We start from the raw sequence: 22400 nt of genomic DNA, 5'->3' as shown, positions 1-22400 counted from the left end.
TTTGCCCACTCCTGGTTTAGTCCAATAATTTACAGTTCCATCAGGTTATATCTGTAGTCAATATAAAATTAAATGGCCAGCTCAAGACTATTGGCTCCGTAACAGATCTTTCAAGGGATTGTGATGGAGAAATTTAGGAAAGTGTCATACTTACCTTGTAAGAACAGAGCTCCAGACAGATTTGATGGGGGTTCTGTGTGCTGTTGTCCAGGGGGTTTCTCCCATTTTCCAATATGGACCAGAAATCCAGATGACCATGTGGCTGTCTCTGTGACTTCATCTGCAGATATGTATTTCCAAAGCATCGCTGGGATGTACTTGGAGGTTATGCAGTTTAATGTATTTTTCAGATCTTGTTCCTTAATTAATGGTGGGGAGAGAGTGAAACTCAGGAAGTGCAACCTGATGAGCAAGCAAGTAAAAAATTTTAAACCTTTCTGTGGGTGAATTTGGTGCTCATGAAAGTGAAGGTCTAAGACCACTAACTGGAGCCAGATATGTAGGTAGGGGCTCTGCAACCTTCCCTATTGGATATGTCTACACTGCAATCAAAAACCTGTGTCTGGCCCAGCTGGCTTGGGCTAAGGGGCTGTTTAATTGTGGTATAGATGCTTGGGCTCAGGCTGGAGCATGGGCTCTGGGACCCTCCCTTCTTAGAGCCCTCAGCAGGGGAGGGTCCCAGGGTCTGGGCTCCACCCTGAGCCTGAACATCTACACCACAATTAAACAGCCCCTTAGCCCGAGCCCTGTGAGCCAGAGTCAGCTGGCATGGGCCAGTCAGGGGGGTTTAATTGCAGTATAGACATACCCTTAGGGCACACTGCTAATGTACCTCAGCTTTGACCTGCAATATCCCTTCCATTCCAGTCCCAGGCCTCTCTTGAATAAAGACTGACAGTTATGCCAAATTGTGTGATGGCTTGTTGATGTGGATGTATGACCACTAGAGATTGTGATGAGACTGCCAAATACATTTTCACACGCTATCTGAGCCAGAATTTCCATCTTTTAATGCAGAAGATAGTTTATTTTAGTTCCTTGAAATATGCCCTTCAGCATTTTAAGTGAAGGCAGGCTCTTTCATTTGCAGAAATCCTAAATTGTGTTACAAATCATCAGTACTAAAGTGAACCCATTATAAAGTAAAAAGCGCTGGCATTACAGCACTTGTGATCATGGAAGTTAATATCATCATTATTAAAATGATAGAGAAGTGCTTAAAGTAACAAGGCCTTGACCTTTTCCTTCATAATCTCGTATACTGTACCTACAGTGAAAATGATGTTCACTCAGTGACAAATATTTTGGTTAACAGAAATCCCCTGAGCCTTATTTATGTCTGTTTTTATCTTGCAGGCTTTTTTGGGGGGTCAGGACTGTAATTTATGTTGTTTTTGTTCCAGCCCTGGAGAAGATTCTTTGATGGATTACAACCTCAACAAAACGCCAATTTAAAAAGAACAATGACAACCAAGAGACTTAAACCAGGTTTTTCATCTTTCTTGAAAGGAACTGAGTCCCATATTTAGAGTTTTTTTAATACTCTACCTCCCTCTGCTGTTATTACTGAGAAGTTCTTCAGCAATGGGAAATCATGTACTAGCAGCTTCGATTTCCATGCTCTCCCTTCTTGCAATAATGGGAGACACAGACAGTAAAACGGACAGTTCGTTCATGATTGACTCAGACCCAGGTCGCTGTATGAGGCATCATTATGTTGATTCCATCAGTCATCCATTGTACAAGTGTAACTCAAAGGTAAGTACCTATTTAAAAAAATGATACCAGGACTTTGTTATCAAGAATATTTCTGAAACCAACTAATAATAATAATTATTCTGATGTGAAATATTAGTACCAAAAAAACAGAGCAGGAAGCTGAATGCTTAGATCAGAGGTTTTGTGCTTTCTCAACAGCATAGTATGTGAATTTGTGAACAATAGTTATCAGATTCATTTTTAAAAGGAGCAAGATTAAAGCTGAGTTGCTTGTACAATGCTCCTAAGGTTGGAATCTCAGATCACCTTTTAACTTTCTCCCTCAATGTTTAGGCTTACTCAGAGTGAATATTTGATTCCAAAGAAATGGTGGTATGTAGACAGGTACCTGAGCCACAGATTTCACATCCAGATCTGAATTGTCCCGAGGTGTTGGGACTGTACCTGGAAACTTCCTTGGGAGATCTCGAAGTGCTTTATCATGGAAGGCAGTATCATTATCCCCATTTTATAGATGGGGAAACTGAGGCACAGAGCAGTGACGTGACTTGCCCAAAGTCATACAGCAGGCTGCTAGCAGAGCCAGGAATAGAATCCAGGTCTCTTGAGTCCACGTCCAGTACACTGACCACTAGCTAACACTGCTCAGGATTTTGATACAACCCATTATAGGGAGGGGTCTAGCTGTGAGGTCAAATCATCACAATCCAAACTTCCTATAAACTCGGATCCAGTTTTGGTTTGGGCCAAGATCAGTTAATATGGGTCGCATAAGACATGCACTTTGACTGGCTATGCTTGAGGTAAAGAATTAAGCTATACAAAAGTAATGAAAAAGAGTCTGAAAAACTTCTCAACATTTTTACTATTTAGTTTCTAGTGATTTTTCACCGGTCAATATTGCTTTTCCACCAAATTTCAGCTGGCTTATTGGGGAGGGATAGCTCAGTGGTTTGAGCATTGGTCTGCTAAACCTAGGGTTGTGAGTTCAATTCTTGAGGGGGCCACGTAGGGATCTGGGGCAAAAATCAGTAGTTGGTCCACCTAGTGAAGGCAGGGGGATGGACTTGATGACCTTTTAAGGTCCCTTCCAGTTCTAGGAGATAGGTATATCACCTATTTTTTTTTTTTTTTTTTTTTACTTTTGGCTTGGGCTATTTTGCATTTGCTCATGTTTCTATCTTTCATTTGAAATTTCAAGCTTGGAAAACTTTGAGCCAAAGTGTTATATTAGCCTCTGTAAATAGTCTACAGTAGCTTCTGACATGAATTATAAATGAGGCAAGAAGGAAGACATAGAGTGAGAGAACCATTACTGATCCCTTTCTTTTCCTTTGAAAAAGTTAGACCAGTGTGCATTCAAACATGTGGTCAATGGTCTGGCCATTAGAACTGTGTGAATAACTGATTTTTTTGATTCACTGACTGAACCAAAACATTGGGAGTAGGGGGAGGGGAATAATTGTGTCAAAAGAAATGTTTCATTGTGTTTTTGAGGCTTTTTAAACCTTTTTTTGAAAAATAAAATAGCCGTAAAATTCAAAACAAGAAGTCATTTTGAATAAAACAACTGAAACATCATGTTGAAAATGTCAGTGTTTAATTTTTTTCAGAATTGTTGTTCATTTTTCAGCTGAAACAAGTTAGCGAATTCCACACAAACTCACAAAATGTTTAGATTGACCCAGATCTACATTTTTTGGCAAAAAAATTGTCCACAAATTTTCACCCAGCTCTGCTGACCATCCCGCTCTCTGTTGGCTGCTGGAATGGCCTCCTCCGCTCCCAGATCAACAAAAGAGAACAATGAATGCCAGCGCTGTGTAGGTGCCCTTCAAGCTCTCCTCTCAGTGAGTTCCCATAAACGCCCACAGTTGCTAATGAATAACAAGGGGTTGCTCTATTAGGGCTGCCAGAAATACAAAGTGCAGTTCAAGTTACAAACAAAAGATGATAAACACAACAGGTCCCAACTCAGCCTGTACAGCAAGTCAGCACAGGAATACAAAGGTGGGGCTCCCCGGGTCTAGCGCTGGGGATATTCAGATCAGGCTATCCTTCTCCTGGAGGCAATCACATGCTGGCCTGCAGATCCCCCAGACAGAGTCTAGTCCTTTCATCAGGCCTGTCCCCATGTCCCCTATCCACCAGCCACAGCTTCTACTGGTCCCTCATAGCCAGGCTGTCAGCCCTTCAGCACCTAAAATGCCCTGCCTTAGCCATAGCTCCTAGGCTGCTGCTCCTGCCTACTGGTCCTGCTCACTCACAGCCTTTAGTTCCCTCCTGAGCCATGTCCCCTCTGGCAGTACTTCCCTTTCCTGTGCTGCAGGGATTTTGGAGCCCACTGGGAATTAACACAATTGCCAATAAGGAGCCAGCAGTTTTCATTATATTATTGTTTGGGTGTCTCTCTCTGCTGTGCCCTTACCCTGTGGGCATCCTGGATTGGAATGTATGAGTTTCATAATGTTGCCAACTTTTGCAATTTTATCACGAGTCTTGCAATATTTGATGTTTTTCTTAATCCCCAATCTTGAAGATGAGAGACTGCATGAAAATCTCTGCTTTCACTTAAAAGCAAAAATTTCTAGTCCTCCAGGTGGCAGAGAAAAGCCAATGTGAAGTGAGTATACTGTAAAGACTCAGAAATCAAAAGGCAAATTAAAAAATAATCATGATTTTTAAGCCAATGGCATGATTTCTTTGGGAGGAGGTGGGGCTGTGACTCATGATTTTTCAATTTTTGAGGTTGGCAATACTGATTTCAGTCCAAGATCTTGCAAAATTTCTCTTATTTCTCTGATTGTAAATGGAATGTGTTCATGCTAAATCCTTAGGTATACCATCCCTTTTAATTGGGTTTATGGTCATTGGGATGATGTGGTGCTGCTTTCTTCTGGCCTCATTAATAGATTTATTATTTAACTATTAATAGAGTTGGGGGGACTATTTTGGTATAAAAAGGTTTTCTGATGAAAAATGAGTCTTCAAAAACAGAACTTCTTGTGGAACAATTGGTGACATCTTTGAAATTTTTCATTTTGCAAAAGCTTCCGTGACATCTTAATCTATTTTTATCAAAATTTTGTTTGAAATCTGTAAGTTCCATAATAATTTTGAAAATGGTTTTGTTAAACATTTGAATTTAAAAGTTTCTATAAAAATCTTGTGGGAACTTTCATATAAACTGGAAAGTGGGTCCATTTCAAACCCTGCAAAATGGAAAAAAATTGAAAATTTCCTACGGAACAGTTTTTCAACCAGCTCATATTGTTAAGATCCTGTAGATCCAGGACATTGCTTCTGTGAGAGTGACTATTCTGAAGCTACCATACACTGCTAGCACAATATTAGATTCCCTTATGCAGTTTGGCCTCAGAATCTGTCTTAAAATATGGTCTGATAAAATATTAATTTGAAATATATAGGCATGGTATGTTCTTTATATATAGTGTAGAAACACTGAGCTTCTGTTGTATTATCTGTGTGTTTTTTGTGTGTTGTTACCCCTTGTACTGTTTCTTTGTAGAACACAGACTGATAATCTATTTCAACCATAGATTTGTGTCCTTTTTTCTGTGATGGGTTTGTTCCACTGCACACCCACTTTTCTACACAGTTCTGCTAATGGGCCTATTTCCTGATCTGTGTTATTCCTGCTACTGCATCATAAAATCATCAAAATTAGAGATGGAAAATCCCTATTAGGTTTTCTTGTCCATTCTGGGCTAATGAAGGATTATGCCCTAAAATATATCAAGTGCTTTGTTTTCGCCTTCGAGGCTGCCAATTGGGTCCACTTGGAAGGTGTTTCTGTGACATTTAATATGTCCATTGAATGCAATTCGGTTGATCAAATCCCATTCACTTGTGACCTCAACTGGATGTTGAACACAGGCTTCAGGACTGAGAAACTAACATAGTAATACACTATATACAGTATGTAGAAGACACACCAAGAAGAGACACTAGAAGGTAATTCAACCCTAAAAGACAATGTTCTTCTACTTTGACCTAAAGCAAAGCATTTGTTTCAGCTCATAATGAATTGAATTCCCTGACCAGTCTTAGATTCCATCTTACCTCTGCCACCAAGATTCATTGGACCCTAAGGCACTGAATCCCCAATGCCTTATGAATCAGTACCTCCTGAATTACATTACTGTCATAAGGCACTCTTTCTGGATGTGCCAAAAGAGTGCTGCAAGTGACATCTGAGAATGATGAAGCCAGGCTGGATAGAGGCATACTGTAAGAGGAGTTTTTAGTATATGTTTAAGATAATAGTGGTAGTGGAAAAAGATCCCATGAGATTTGCAGTAATTCCAGCTCGATGCCAGGCCAGAAGTACTACAGATATAAAATTAGGACAGCATGTCCACTTTCAGACCCAGCCAGTCACGGGAAATGTGCAAATGAGAAATACTACCACTAATAAAAGCTTGAATTCCCAAAAGGATATGGTTTGAGTTAGGGAAACGCTCTAGGCCCATTTGTAATTATCTCTGAACGTGTTATAAGAACTACTCCCACTCCTTTACCCAACCTTCAGAATAGTTGAGTCCTGCTGACTATAAATTAGGGTGGGGTTTTTGCTTATCTGATTCACTCCCAATACAGAGGGGCAATCATGATCCTCCCTGTCATTCCTGTATTGCATTAGGAAGGCGGTACTGTACTTCCTAGGGTGACCAGACGTCCTGTTTTTAAAGGGACAGTCCCGTATTTAAGCCCTCCTGCAGCTGTCCTGACTTTTTCTGAAAAACTGGCAAATTGTCCCGTATTTTCTGTCTCCCGCCCCCAATCAGTACTCCCGTCTCACCAACCGCCTGTCCACCAGCGGAGGGGGGGGGGTCCAGTGGACATCGATGGGGGTGGGTATGCAAGGCTGGTGGTGGGGCAAAGATGCAGCGGGATGGCCACTCCCCCTGCTGGTCCATCAGTGCAGTACCTCTGTGTGCCAGTTTTTGGCCAGCTGGGCCCCCCCTCATCCCGTTTCTGGCTGGCACTGGCTGCGCACTGCGAGCTGTGGTGGTTGGTGACTGCAGGCAGGCACCAGGTAGCAGCCATTTACGTGTTGCCTCTGCTGCCCACCCATTGGCCTTTTATGTGCTTCCCTTCTCGCTGTTCTCTCCCTGCTTTGCCCCTTCACCCCCACCCAGCCCTGCTGCTCCTCCATACCCCCTCCCCCACCGGCAGGGCACATCCCACTCCCAGCCCCCGGTTAGAGCGCTCAGCTTGCTGACACCCTGGCCGGCAGGCTCCTTCCTTCCCCCACTGCCTCTGGCTGGGCCGGTGCCCCAGGAAAGCCCAAGACCCTCTGGCCCAGGGCTCTGGCCAGGAGGAGCCAAGCCCTGCATGGACCAAAGCCCTGCACAGCGCTGGCATGGGGGGGGCCTCTGCACCCCTCAGCTAAGCTCTGGAGTGGTGGTGGTGGTGGGGGAGCGATTTCCAGCCTGTTCATGTCCCAAACCTGCAGGCTCCACAGCAGCCCCTGGGGCAGGAGTTTAGCACCTCACCCCCCACCCCCACCCTGGGTCCTGCCCCCAGGGAGCGCAGGGCTGTGCCATTCCCTAGGCCCTCTCCCCTGCTGAGCCACTTCTCTGGCCGGGTTCCTTAAAGCCCCTGCAGTCAGATTCCCTGGGCCCTGGTGCAGAATGCATCCTTAGGGCTTAACCCCTTCCTGTCCACACTGCCGCTGGAGGCGGCTGGGTTATGTTGTGGCCAGCAGCAGCCTGGAGGTGTCAGCTGCCTTTTGACACTGTGAAGGCAGGATGGGACAAGCTGCTTCCAGACACACACAGGGTGGGGGTGGGGGGAGGGGGAAGAGATGAGCTCTGCAAAGATACATGCTAGGTCATCCCTCCCCCCTGCCCTTCCTCCCCTGCAGCTGGAAGCAGCTCCCATCCCTTCCCTCCTGCACAGTGCTGAAAGGCTGCTGCTGGCCACGCTCAGGTATGAACCCTGGCAGAAATCTGGGGGGGGGGCACGGGGGGATATGACCCTGCATGCCCACCACGTGTTGCCTCAGGAAGACATGGCACCAGGTACCAGGAGAGGCGGGGCCATCCAGGGGGCCCAGCCATGCATGGACGGCGGAGAGCCCCAGGCAGGGAGGGTTGGGTTGGTCGATCACCGCCCCCTCCCCCTGGGTGAGAGAGGTGTATGGGAGTGTGTGTGTGTCTCCTCTCCCCTTGTGTACGTGTGGGGGTAGGTGTGTGTGTGTGTCAGTCACCCCTCCCCATGTGAACCCTAAAACCTTAAAGATAAGAAGGTAATTAAAAAGAATCCAACTACGCAGTATTTCTTTTTAACAGACTCAGTCAACTTGATGTTAATTTGAATGTTTGTACTGCATAGTTCTGATTGATTGCCATTGAACTCACTTGAATATGAGTAATTTTACCTGGTGTCCCATGTTCAGCATAGGAAAATATGGTCACCCTAGTACTTCTGGAATAGCATGACAATATGACATGTACATGGTTTTGTAGGGGAGGAGGAGAACTCACACTTGGATATTGGGTTATAAAATACCCATACATTTCTACTATATATACACACTTACTCTATTAGTGCACTATGCCATCATAGCATTACTAATTATTTAATGGAGTAATCTCTATTTCACTATTGTATACATTGCAATAAACAGCTGCTGCAATTGATTACATGGCAAAGCAAAGCTTTTAAAGTACATGCTATTTCCAGCTCATTTGCACACCTGCCAAAATATACTGGTGATGTTTGGGATTTATGAGGAGGAGGTTAAGTTACAGGTTAGTCCAGGAGTTTAAAAGGCTATCTAAATGTGAATTCTGACTACTTTTTTTCCCTACAAAGTTTATGATTCCCATGATGCAGTTCCACTCTTAAAGTTTACATTGTAACCTATAAATAGGGGCTGTAAGGAAAAAACATAGTTTTAAAAATTACCATGCACTAGAAAGCCTATCTTCCCATTGATACCTGAGCAAAATTTTGCAATTATATGATCTTCATAGAATATGATGCTTTGTTTTAAAATCACTATGTTAAATTTATTAGACTAACTAAACAATTACAATGCAGTTTTATTGCAAAAAAGTGTCTTTTTTGTGGAACACTAGTATTAGTGTCAGCTCTGAATAGATTTCTTGCTGGCACATAAAAAATTCTGCTTTGCAGTTGTGTAATATTTATCCTGTCCCCAGTTAAGTTCCCCAGTTCCATTGTTTTCTGCTGCTTCTGGCGACACCTGCAGGTTTAGGCAGAGAGTAGTGAGATTAACGTTTTGTTTTTTTTAGGACAGTAGAGCCAAAAATGTATAAACATTCCAGTGCTAAGAACACCATCATTTGCAGGTATTCTTCACCGCATGGTAATGTATCCCATGATGGATCATGTAACATTTCAGTTGAAATGCTTTTCTATTAATCTTTGAAAAAGAATTCTTGCAATCAGATAAAAGACATAGTGGCACAATTTGGCATTCTCAGGATTCTGGGGGAAAAATTAAAGTTAAAATGTTAATTGAAGAAGGTTCAGAAAAAGAGCAACAAGAATGAATAAGTAATTGGAAAATATGCCTCAGGGAACTCAATCTATTTAGTATCAAAGAGAATGTTAGGGAGTGATTTTATTGCAATCTATAAAAACCTACATGGGAACCAGATATTTGATAACAGAAGGCTCTTCAGTCTAGCAGAGAAAGGTATAACACAGTCTGGTGGCTGGAAGTTGGAGCTAGACAAAGGTAGGAATTTTGGGGCAGTTCAATGGCTTGTGTTACACAGGTGATCAGACTAGATGATCACAGTGGTCCCTTCTGGACTTGGAATCTATGAATCTGTCTTGGCTAACTAAAGTTTGCTGATCTAGTTTGAAACACCTCATGTAGGCATAGCAAATTACCAGCAGTAAAATCATGCTGGTTGGCCATGGTGTAGCTTTAAAGTTGTTAAATACTGACTGTGTCTAAATGAACTGTTAGCCACTGTGGTTTGAAATAACCTTTAACTCGAGTTAGCTAACATGGTTTTAAAAAGCACCCTTTTTTTTGTCCTTTAGACAGGGCCTAACACAGTTTCTACTCTTCTCCACAGCTGGACAGCAGATTGTTTGGAAGGGAAATAAATGGGTAATCACCATGGAAGCTCTTTAGTTCTTTCCAGGTCTGTAATACATCTTCATCTATTCACAGTTCATTCAGTGGAAGAAGAGACAGACCAGTGGGCCTTTAATATTGTTAGGAAAAGTCAGTGATAAGCTTTCAAACCCAGCAAAGAGTTTATATTGGTTTATATTTTCATTACATTATATCTTCATTACATTATATTGATTTACCTCTTTAAGGTGATCCTTGCAAAGAAAAGGTCTAGAAACTTACTTTAAAAAATAAGAAAGTTGAGATTCTTCTTTATACAACTTAACATTGAACAATCTGGACTGGGCACAATCCATTATTACTGTTATGCATCATACTAGACAGTCAAGAGCCACTACCATGTGTTTCCCAGTTAATCCTGAGACACTTAAATTCAATTACATTTGAATGAACTCCATATCTGTATTCCTTGGCCACCCACTTACACAGATGGGGTGTGTGTATGTTTCCTAATCCTTCTCTATTCTATCTTGCAGATGGTGCTGCTGGCTCGTTGCGAGGGACGCTGCAGTCAGACATCACGCTCTGAGCCGATGGTCTCCTTCAGCACAGTCCTAAAACAACCATTCCGTTCTACCTGCCACTGTTGCCGGCCCCAGACCTCCAAGCTAAAAGCAATGAGGTTGCGCTGCTCAGGTGGCATGAGGCTCACTGCTACCTACCGCTACATCCTATCCTGCCATTGTGAAGAGTGCAACTCCTAGGGGGGACACCAGATGCAATGAGGAGAGGCGGGACACTGCTCCCAGAAAGCAACCCCAGCCACTGAGAACTCACCAGCACGCTATTAAAGTATTCCTACTACCAGGGCTCATCAAGCTGGGTTGGATTTGAGAGGTAGAAAATGAAAGACACTGAGACCCTGAATTGTGCTGATTGTGAAAACAAAGACATCCATCTGCTGGTCTGTGCTGAAGACAAAATCCTGGAGACATGAACCCTTTTTTCCCCCTGAAAGGATACTTTGGGAGGTATATTTTCAGGCTCAGCCTTTCTTCTGCTCTGAATAAGGACTGATGGGAGTTTTATTTTTTTTGCCGGTGAACAATAAAGACACACAGAGAACAAAGGGGGTCCATCTGCTGGAGATACTATATTCTACAAGAGTTGACATTGGGAAGCAGGATGGCTCCATTCCTGCATATGACTGCTTATTGTGTCATTTTATTATATTGCCCTTCAAAATGAACTGCGTTGATGGTAAGGGATATATGTTACTTGATCTGGCAGACAAGTTCTGGACAATTTTAACTGTGGTTTAGCTGAAATTACAAATAAATAATTGAAAAGTGAACTGGATAGCAAACGAAGCATGGGAATTGTCCAGTTCTAAATGGTTCAAATGATTATTTGTAGTCGATTGCATCACAACTTGGTGTCTGAGTGACATTTAGAAAGAAAAAGGTCATGCAGTTCATTCTTTCTCCTTTAATATCCTGGGGGTGATCATTATAGGCAGACTGTAGCTGTCACAAAATGCACTAATTAAAAACTAGAAACTAAGCACCAGTTTACAATTTAAAAATGGAGCCTCTTAAACAGAATCTCTTCTTAAACTGGGCTGGCCTCAGGAGGAACAGATCCCAGAGCTGCCAGAATAATAACAATATGTAGGAATACTTTTTATCCATAGATCTCAAAGTACTTCATCCAAAGTGAGTAAGTATCATATCCCTGTTTTAAAGATAAAGAATCTGAGGCACAAGGGAGTTAATTGATCTGCCTACAACAAGGCCATGGCAGAGTCTGAATCCCAGTTGTGTACTAATTATTGGATCATGCTGCTTCTCTGCAAGGGAGGTTCTGACCACCAGTTGCCTTCCCCTCTAGGACCACTATTGTACAAGGAAATAGGCCTAGCCCATGAGTTACAGAGGTTGCCTGGCATGCAAACAGAGGTGATGTGGGGGGCAGGGAGGGGTTGGGTCACATGGCCCCCCAATTTGCTGCTTGGCTTGTACTGAGCATGCTTACATGGACTGAGCATGCTCAGTAACATATGCTGAAGCCACTGACCTCAATGTACATCCCCCGCCCCCCCACTATTGGAAGGCCATTGTCTCTGCAAAGTTTCAAAAAACGGTGCCCTTAAGTGGCAGATTACTTTATTTGTAGTTAAAGCTGGCTCTACTCTTAAACAGTTAGCTTTTGGGAGGGTCAGTTGAACAATAAATACCTATAGCCTTCCACAACGTGGAAACTATGTAAATTTATTTGGATCTTGGATCCTATTAATGGCGATATACTGAGTAGGACAGTCAACCTGCTACAGAATCTCTTCCCTGCACCCAGATCAACCTAAACAGGTGTTCCATGTGAGATAGTCAAAGCCAAAGAAGTAGAGAGCTCATGGAAGCTTCTTCCATGGCTTATAATGCCAGATTCAGTCCAGCTTCAAATCAGCACTGACACCCACCTGGAATATGGCTAAAGTCCAATAGTTACTCCAGCAGTAATCTGAACGTCATTGCACAATGATGAATAGGAGGGGCAGAGGTTGGGGTTGGGAGTGGGTAGTCAAATCCAGAATGCAGCCCATCTGTTGTATGCCATCTAATCTGTCTTGAACAATTGCCATATATAGCAACCAGGCTTTTGACAGTTACATCACAGGGAATCCATTGAGCATGCTCAAGGAGTCCCCAACGTCTTTCTCTAATATAAAGAAACAGATTAAGTGGCCTGAAATTGGGAAGTGAGCATTTCCACGGCTTATATATGCATTACTGTGGTCGACCAGGCAGAGCCAATGTCCTTGACCATTACTGCCCCAGGAGTACTATGGGAAGTAGCGACAAGTGACAGGCATATACTCAGCTGAATTATGGAGCAGGATATAAATCAGTAAAAGTAGAAAACGACTGGGGCCAAATGTACACAGACACTTATAGATATTAGTGATAGATAGGTGGTATCAGGGGCGGCTCCAGACCCCAGCACGCCAAGCGCGTGCTTAGGGCGGCATGCCGCTGGGGGCGCTCTGCCGGTCGCCAGGAGGGCGGCAGGCGGCTCCGGTGGACCTCCCGCATGTCTGTGGGAGGACCACCGGAGCCGTGGGACCGGCGACCAGCAGAGCGCCCCCCGCGGCGTGCCACTGTGCTTGGGGCGGCGAAATCGCTAGAGCCGCCCCTGGGTGGTATAGACTGAAAAGGGTAGCCCCTGTCTGCTGGAGAGTATCTTGTCATTGATGGCCAGTTTTAAATAAGAACTCTTAAAGCTGTGGATGAAGAGTGAATCAAATTGTTATGAGCTATGTAGCTCATTGTAAAATGCCAGGACCATGACTGAAGGACCACGATGAAATCATTGGACATGATTCATTATTTCATTCTGATGGTGATTCTTTTCATATCCAATGAATGGTTTGAACATGACAGATAAGTGTGTATACTGAGCATTATCACTTAACTAGTTTGTACAAGACCCCCACCCCCACCCAAAGGAACATTTTTGTGTGTCTTTTTGTCTGTCCAAGCTTCATCTAAAATTCTTCATTATCCACAACAGGATCATGTCTCCATATTAATTATATAGAAAATTCCCCTGATTATCTGAACCATTAATGATCTAAAATTATAGTGGTTGCCCTAATACATTTTCAGTTTTATCTTTGATAACTACATACTATTACCTCAAAATATACAAAGTATCCTGTACTTAGAATAGAGAATTCTGCATGAGCTGAAGTCATGTTATTTAGTTATCAAAGGTATTGGAAACATTTTAAGGGGTACTTGTGGCACCTTAAAGACTAACAAATTTATTTTAGCATGAGCTTTCGTGAGCTAAAGCTCACTTCTTCGGATGCATAGAATGGAACACACAGACAGGAGATATTTATACATACAGAGAACATGAAAAGGTGGAAGTATGCATACCAACAGGCAGAGTCTAATCAATTGAGATGAGCTATCGTTAGCAGGAGGAAAAAAAACTTTTTGAAGTGATAATTAAGATGGCCCATAGAAGGTGTGAGGAGAACTTAACATAGGGAAATAGATTCAATTGGTGTAATGACCCAACCATTCCCAGTCTTTGTTTAGACCACAGTTAATAGTATCTAGTTTGCATATTAATTCAAGTTCAGCAGTCTCTCTTTGGAGTCTGGTATTCAGTGTCTCTCCCCTTTTCCCCACCACATGACATCAAGGGGCAGAGCCTTAGCTCCACTGAAGTCACTAGAGCACCAGGCAGAGTCTAATCAATTGAGATGAGCTATCGTTAGCAGGAGGAAAAAAAACTTTTTGAAGTGATAATTAAGATGGCCCATAGAAGGTGTGAGGAGAACTTAATATAGGGAAATAGATTAAATTGGTGTAATGACCCAACCATTCCCAGTCTTTGTTTAGACCACAGTTAATAGTATCTAGTTTGCATATTAATTCAAGTTCAGCAGTCTCTCTTTGGAGTCTGGTATTCAGTGTCTCTCCCCTTTTCCCCACCACATGACATCAAGGGGCAGAGCCTTAGCTCCACTGAAGTCACTAGAGCGCTGACAATTTACACAGGCTAAGGATCTGCTGCTTGAAGCTTTTACTGTACAGTAGCCAATGTCTCAAGCTAGACAGGACTGGATTGATGAATAATACCAAATTGAAAAACTCATTGGTTGTGCTGTTGCTCTCCCTCTCTTTGGTAAGAAGAGAGGGGGGATTTAAAGAAAGACTTTCACACCAGAGCCAACTTAGAAAAAAGAGAATATTTATAGTGAGAGAAAAACTCGGGATTCATTTATTCCTGTGTCCCTTTTCCATCACAATGCAAGAGCTAATATTGTGACAATAGGTCTCCTAGAAGATATTTGTGTTTTAACAAAAGCTTTCTTTCACACCCAAGATTCCTTCCCCTTCTCTTGATCCAATAGTGACATCATCTCCTTGTAACCTCAAAATCTGTTGCCAGGCAAATAATTGTGATGTCAGTTCAACTTGTTTTTACTTAATTATAGGGTCAAATAAATATAATAGAGTTGGGACATGAAGGTGTCAACCCTATTTGCAAACAATTTGAATTGGTAAATAAACTCTGAGCCAAATCTTTACATTCTTACTTGGTTTTTGCTTAGCCCTTCCTCAGGTAAAACTCGTATTGACTTCAGAAGATAAGGACTGAAGGCCCAGTTTTCATGTAGCATGGGAATTGTCCAGCCCTAGACAGTTGAAATGATTATTAGTAGTGGACTTCATGACAACTCAGTGGCTGAATGATGTTTAGAAAGAAAAAGGTCATGCAGTTCATTTTTCCTCCTCTAACATCCCTGGGGGTTATCACTACAGCCAGACTGTAGCTGTCAGTAAATGAGTGTCTAAAATTTAGCACCTAAATACATATTTTGACACCTATATATCAATTTTAGGCAACTAAACAAAGCACATACATCATCAGTTATGTGCCACAATATGGATTCAAGTGCCCCATGTAGAACAACCATCTTTGAAAACAAAGGACCACAGGATTTGACTCATTGTGCGAGAAAATATGAAAATTAAATGACTTTGTTTCCTTAGCATGAGATTGTACTTGATACATATCTGATATGTTCTGAAGTTTGACTACACTCTAAGTACCTCTGTAATAATGTTGTTCCTTGAGAACAGAAAGGGATAATTGTCTAGATAATGCTGAGGAGCGGGTTCTTTGCCATAGTGTCCTCTCCTCAGCATCTGAATGTGTGTGTCTGTGTGGTTTTTCTTTTTCCACTGAGGTTCACCCTTCCTGAAGAAGGATCCACCACACTTGCAGGATGGGCAGCGTCCTCCAAGAACATTCTGTGGTTTGCCCAACAGGTGATGCTCCTACAACCAAAGGCCACCATCACCTATCCCTGCTTTCCTGTCTCATCCTACCCTTTCTTCCTTTCTCTTCATCATGTTCCTAATGTGTGGGCCACAAAATCAGACTCCCAATAATCTCTTCTGTATCCACATCTCCCATCTCCCACAGCATCATGCTACCCAATTAGTTTACTTTTTAAAACCATATACTATCGCACCAGCAGTGCTATAGTTCAATTTGAATTGGGTTAATTGCATTAAAATGATTTACTAATGGAGCCCAGACAGAGAAAGACACAAACTCGGTGCATAGAAAAGAACTATAATGAAGAGCTTCATCAGGATTGTTTATGTGTAAGAAGTATGTTATAAGCTAATGTTGTATATCGGAGACCCCATTAGGAAGAAGTTGTGATGTGCCGGAATAAAAAGACCATAATCTAGCATACGTTGAGTACTAAGGTCCCACTTCAGTGGGACCACTCGTGTGCTTAAAGTCACATGCATGTGTAAGTGCTTTTGCTGGGTCAGTCCCTATATAAATAATAACAATTAGCTTAAGAGCTCACTGTTTTCCTGAAGATGTCCACAGGGACATTAATTACGCTTTCCCTTGGCTTGTGAGCATGGAGAAGTTTTATAGATAAGAGACCCTGAGCCTGGCTGTCTCTGCTTGGCATAATCAAGTGCTTTTGTCAGCTGTTTGTACATGCTAAGTACAATAAAGGGGCCTGGTATGAAGTTCATTGACATTAAGGGGAGTCCATTGTCTTTGATGGGCTTCAGCTCAAGTCCTAAATGAGCGCTTTTTACTATCCATTAGTAACAAATTAAAACATTTTATAATCTCAGAGACAAGTGTGCGACAGGGCAGCTCTAGCAGATTTGCACTGACACACAGACCAAGATGTATAATTTGCAGTTAAATGTGTTTTTGTGAACAGGCAAGAAGAATACAAAATAAAAGTTACTGCAGCAGTGGAATATTCTGATCTCCTGCTCTTGTGTGTGTCTTTCTTCAGTGCTGCTTCTGCTTTTTAGCATCTGATTTGGGAAGAAGAGCTATTTAGAATGGTGGTGTGTCCTTTTCTGGGAGGTGAGGTGTATTTCAGTGCCATTTTCCTATGCTACTAAAGTCAATGGAAGGTTTGCAATGGCGTTTGAGAGAAATGGGATTAGGCCCTAAAGAAAAGACAGCTTTGCGTAGCAGGGAATTTGCCCTCCAGTTCTGTGCATAGGTATTTTTCAGAAAATCCAAACAGTTAAAAAAGTTCAGAGTACTGGCAGGAGACTGAAACAGATCACCACGAACATATGGAGCATCTGTATTTATAAAGGTGTTTTTCTTACCTTCTTTGACTCGATAGAAACACAAAGGTTGAAACAAAAACATTAATGCAGCACAAGTGATTGACAACTTTACTAGAAAGATTACACTACTACAGTTACTGAAACAGATGCCCTTACAAATATGCTGCACAGAGTGTTTTACACTAGCTGCAGATCAGCTTCCTATACTGTACAAGTGCAAAAAGGGGTGGTCGGAAATGTGAGTAATGAGTCTATCCTTGGTATTCTGTGAGTAATGGGTCAAAAATCTTTACATGTGGCTCAAAGAAATGCTGGACAGGTAATCAACAGCCTTCAACTTACTTAGCCAGGCAGGGTGTTGTACTGGCCCTTCAGTGATTCGTGCTAGGAGAAAGATGCTTTACATGGCTCTGAAGACAGTACTCCAGAGTTCAAGGGTCTTGTTGGTGGGAATAAGCATTCCTGTTGGGGCTTCACAGAGAAATCCATCTTCCAGAAATACCCATGTTGATAAACAGACCATTCTGGAACATTGTGAGGAATCTAAAAGGGATATCAAAGAAACACCATGAATTTTTTACCTGTGACAAAAATCAATCCCTCCTTTAGCCAGCTGACCAAAATTAACCAATAACAACATTGCTCATTTACAAAAAAATTAAAACTCTGAGTAATTTACTAACCAGGGCATCATTTGTTAGGGGATTCAGGGGGCAGTTGCCCCCTCAACTTTCATAGGTCTATTTGCTTCCTTATGTCTTCCGTTTCCCTCCAGCCCCAGCTTTGCAGGGTATAACATAATCACATAGAATGTTCTATATGCTGACACAACTTTGCCTCCCACCAGAATTTTTCTGAAATGATGCCCCTGTTTACAAATATTCTTCTTCTAGGAAGAGTTAAAGCGCTAGTCTATAGATAGATCAGTTTGCCTTGAACTGTAACCACGAGCGCTACATGGATTTTATGATTTTTCTAATTTTCCATCAGGACTAGGCTCTTTTGACTGCACTCTACTTTCAAATAGAAAAAAAAGCATCTGAAAACATAAAAGCATCCATTCCTTTCATATGAAAGCAATATGAGGTTTTCAATATTGTAATTTTGCAGGGGTACTAAGATTCTTAAGAACAATTAGCCTCAGTTTGCTGCTTTATTTAGAAGCAATTTGGTAACATTAAAAATGAGACTTAATATATATAATATTGTATTTATTAGATGGTTGAGTCTTTTTTTTTGAGGCGTCTCCCTGCAGCCTCACAACTGTCACTCCCTCTGAGCTCTATCAATGTTTCACTTCAATGACCAGCGGGTGTCCCTGTTGAGCAAGAAGAGGCTCAGCTTCTCTGATCTAGTCGCAATGCAGCCGCAGGCAGCTCAAACCCTTTTGGTTTAGGGAGCAAGAGGTTAATATTGATGCTCATTTGTAAAATACTTAGATCCAAATAAACACAATGCTCTAAATGCTATGGAAAGAGGGATGTTTACATACGCCAATAATGTTAATGAATCTATGTGCATAACACATTTATATGTATATACTGTATTGCTATCTGCCAGATATGTTGCACGGCTATAACATGTGACAATTAAGCAGCTTTTGCAAAAAGAATAACTACACTTTTGTGAGTTATAAATGCTGCATGAACAAAATGACTTGCCATGACCAAAACCACTTGCCAGATTTGGGTCACTTGGAGTTGGCTTTGTGCATAATACTATCTTGTCAGGAGCATCACTGTTTGGCACTGAGGTTTCAAATATGGGAAAGCTCACGGGCTATAAAGTTTGAATTTCAGAGTTGCCGTAGCAAGATGGCTGCAGCATAATGTACATATACTGGGGTGCAGGAGGGCAGGCCTGAGCACGCAGTGACTGATACGATAGTATTTATTTCAATAAACCAGTAAATGTTTTGTGTGCTCTGTTGACAATTTGTAAAAGTAGAAAACCTGTTTTGTGATTTTTTTTTGTGACAGAAGATGTTGGTATGCTGTTATAGACAAAGGAAGGCCTCCAATTATTTTTCAAATATGTTGTTATTTTAGTTTCTCACCGTCTCCTGTGGCTACAGAAGACCAGCAGCTGCAGTTTTTATTTGGTGGCTCATTGGGTCTGGATTCTGGTCTCACTCATATTGGTTTTGCATCACATAACTCAACTGAACTGAATCCAGTTACTTCTGATGTACATTCGTTTTAGAGGAGATGCAGGCTCTTTTTGTGCCCATAAGTGTAGAAGCCATCAGTGTAGAAGCCATTCTTCTGATCAATCTAATTTCAATAGGGGCCAAATCTGGGCATTCTTGCTCACTTTCACTAGTACCTAACTTATTGACCAGTCTCACTGAAAGCAGGTGAGTTATTCAAGAAGCAAGGCATTACTTATTGTGAGAAAAGGAGTTAGACTTTTACCTGTAGGAAGTCTCATGTCTCTAGTGGGTACACTTGCAATCTGTATTTTCTCTAGTCCTCTTCCTTATAGTCAATCCACAGATATTTTTGTTTTAATAACTTCAGGATGTTTGCCTGGTTTATTGTCTAATAAAATTATTGCTCTGGCCATTTGGAAACCGTTCCTCATGTAAACTCTTGTATGATATTAAAAAGTGCAGCTCTTTCCCCATTGACAATAACCATAGGAAGGAAAAGATGGCACAAGAGGAGCAGTGATCTCTAATTCCTTTAGTTTATTATTAAATTGTTGTGTATTTGGGGACAATGAGAGTGTGTTCTATTGAGCATAGAGTATGGGACTAGTCCCAAGAAGATTCCTTAATTAACACTACAGGCTTATCAAGAGGAACAGTTCCTGTGTTGCAGACGGGTTTAAATCTACCTTACACTAGTGTGCTGCATACCAACTGCCCATGTGGATGTGGCTGCCCCACACTAACAGTACCCTGGTGTGCTTTGATCTACTCCCATTTCAAAGCAGGGTAGATCAAAGTGCACTAGGCAGCTTTTAGTAGGGGCAGCCGGTTACACATGGATAATCATTATGTGGTGTGAATTTATACCCCCCGTCTATCCTCCACTAACTGTAAACCTAGACAAGCCCTAACTCAATTAACATTAAGGGCTTGGCTACATGGAGGCATTCAGGGAAGCTAATCTGAATTAACTTTCAAAGTGGATTAGTTAAACCACATTAAACCCCTTTATGGAAGATCCTATTCAGAATTAAAGTGCTCTTAATCTGATTTAGCTTAATTCACCTTGGAACTCTGTGTGGACACTCTTATTTAGAATTAAAGTGGCTTTAACTCGGTTTATCTTAGGGTATGTCTACACTGGCAGAGTTACAGTACCGGCAGTTACAGCGCCGCTCAGAGAGCACTGAAGGGAAAGCACTGTTGTGTGTTCATGCTGTCAGCTGCCTGCGCAATAGCGTGTTCACACTTGTGGCACTTGCAGCAGCATTCAGAGCAGTGCATTCTGGGCAGCTAGCCCACAGAGCATCTCTTCCTCTTCTGCTGCTAAGAGTTGTGGGAAGGTGGAAGGGCTCGTGGGCCATCCTGGCAGGGGCAGCTCTCTGTTTTTTGCCGCCCCAAGCACGGCAGTCAAGCAGCCTTCAGTGGCGTTTCTGTGGGAGGTCCACCGGTCACACAGATTCAGCGGCAGCTCTGTGGGTGATCTGCTGGTCCCGCACCTTCGGCGTACCCGCCGCCAAATTGCTGTCGAAACCGCGGGACCAGCGGACCTCCCACAGAAATGCCGCTGAAGGCTGCCTGACTGCCGCCCTCGCAGGGACCGGCAGGCCGCCCCCTGCATCTTGCCGCCCCAGGCACACGCTTGCTGCGCTGGTGCCTGGAGCCACCCCTGCATCCTGGGTCCTGTTCCAATTCCCCATGATGCATTGCTTCACATCCCAGCAACCTCTGTGCTTCCGTCTGCATTTGGTGCCATCTTTCAATGGTTTATGTACTGTGCGCTCTGCCTCTTCAGTCTGTAGGACTGGATCCCAAGCTGTTGACCAGTATGCTGCTTGCTCTGACTAACACGTCACAAGTGGCAGTGGAGTTATTCCTTAAACTACAGAGGCAATAGGAGTTCAACATTGATCTTGCCACGCATAGTAGCTACAACACAAGATTGCTTGTGGCATTCATGAAGGTGCTGACCACAGTGGAACGCCGCTTTTGGGCTCAGGAAACAAGCACTGAGTGGTGGGATCACATTGTGATGCACGTCTGGGATGATGAGCAGTGGCTGCAGAACTTTTGGATGAGGAAAGCCACATTTATGGGACTGTGTGATGAGCTCATCCCCAGCTCTGCAGCACAAGGACACGAAAATGAGAGCTGCCGTTGGAGAAGCATGTGGCGGTTGCACTGTGGAAGCTGGCTACTGCAGACTGCTACCGAAATGGGAAAGTCAACCGGTGGACTCGTGTTGACGGAAGTGTGTAGGGACGTTAATTGCATCTTGATCTGAAAGACTGTGACTCTAGGCAATGTGCATGACATTGTGGATGGCTTTGCAGAAATGGGCTTCCCTAACTACGGAGGTGCGATAGCTGGCACGCATATTCCAATTCTGGCACCAACCCATCTAGCCACCGAGTATGTTAATCGGAAGTGATATTTCTCTATGGTTCTCCAGGCACTTGTGGATCTCCATGGGCATTTCACAGACATTAACGCAGGCTGGTCTGGAAAGGTGTATGATGCACATATCTTTTGGAACACTGGCCTGTTCAAGAAGCTGCAAGCTGGGACTTTCTTCCCTGACCAGAAGATCACCCTAGGGGAAGTCGAAATGCTGTTTCTTTATTTGAGATACCCTTGTTTCTTGCTCGCTTGTCCTGTGTTGGGGAAATTGCTGCCCAGCCTTCTGCTTATAAAATGTGCAGATGACACGAAGCTGGGAGGAGTTGCAAGTACTTCAGAGGACAGGATTAAAATTTAAAATGATTTTGACAAAGTGGAGAATTAGTCTGAAATTGACAAGATGAAATTCAATAAAGATAAGTGCAAAGGATGTCACTTAAGAAGGGGAAAAAAATCAAACACACAGCTACAAAATGGGGAATAACTGGCTAGGCAGTAATTCTGCAGAAAATATGAGGCCAACAATGTAATGCAGTTGCAAAAAAGCTAATATCATTTTGAGATGTATTAACAGGACTATAATTTGTAAGACAAGGACGGTAATTGTCCCACTCCACTTGGCACTGGTGAGAACTCAGCTGGAGTATTTGATTCAGTTTTGGGTGCCACCCTTTAAGAAAAATATGAACAAATTGGACAGTGTCCAAGGGAGAGAAACAAAAATGACAGAAAATTTAGAAAAAAGTGAGTATATTTTGGCTCGAGAAAAGATGACTCGGGGGGGGGGTTGTAATAATAGTTTCCAAATACATTAAGGGCTATTAAAAAGAGGACGGTGATAATTTGTTCTCCCTGACTGCTGAAGTTAGGACAAGAAGTTATTGGAGATTTAGGTTAG

At 42.6% G+C, this 22400-nt stretch overlaps 1 protein-coding gene across 1 annotated transcript; it reads left to right on the top strand.

The window, feature by feature from the left end:
* Window positions 1-1548: 1548 nt before the first annotated feature.
* On the top strand, window positions 1549-11209 carry LOC120391125 (norrin cystine knot growth factor NDP). The gene is made up of 2 exons (XM_039514488.1): window positions 1549-1758; window positions 10342-11209. The coding sequence occupies exons 1-2, from the start codon at window positions 1585-1587 to the stop codon at window positions 10567-10569; spliced, it is 402 nt and encodes a 133-aa protein (XP_039370422.1). The 5' UTR covers window positions 1549-1584; the 3' UTR covers window positions 10570-11209.
* Window positions 11210-22400: the final 11191 nt, after the last annotated feature.

The sequence above is a fragment of the Mauremys reevesii genome, linkage group 1 (genome assembly GCF_016161935.1).
Source record: "Mauremys reevesii isolate NIE-2019 linkage group 1, ASM1616193v1, whole genome shotgun sequence".
NCBI lineage: Eukaryota > Metazoa > Chordata > Testudines > Geoemydidae > Mauremys > Mauremys reevesii.
Note: the sequence above shows the minus strand (reverse complement) of the source record. Positions and strands in the feature narration are given on the sequence as shown.

What these genes read in the sequence shown, in the direction of transcription:
- LOC120391125 (XM_039514488.1), top strand. Translation starts at nt 1,585, where the DNA reads ATGGGAAATCATGTACTAGCAGCTTCGATTTCCATGCTCTCCCTTCTT. An exon ending in TGTACAAGTGTAACTCAAAG is followed by an intron (nt 1,759 to 10,341) that starts GTAAGTACCTAT and finishes TCTATCTTGCAG; the next exon opens with ATGGTGCTGCTGGCTCGTTG.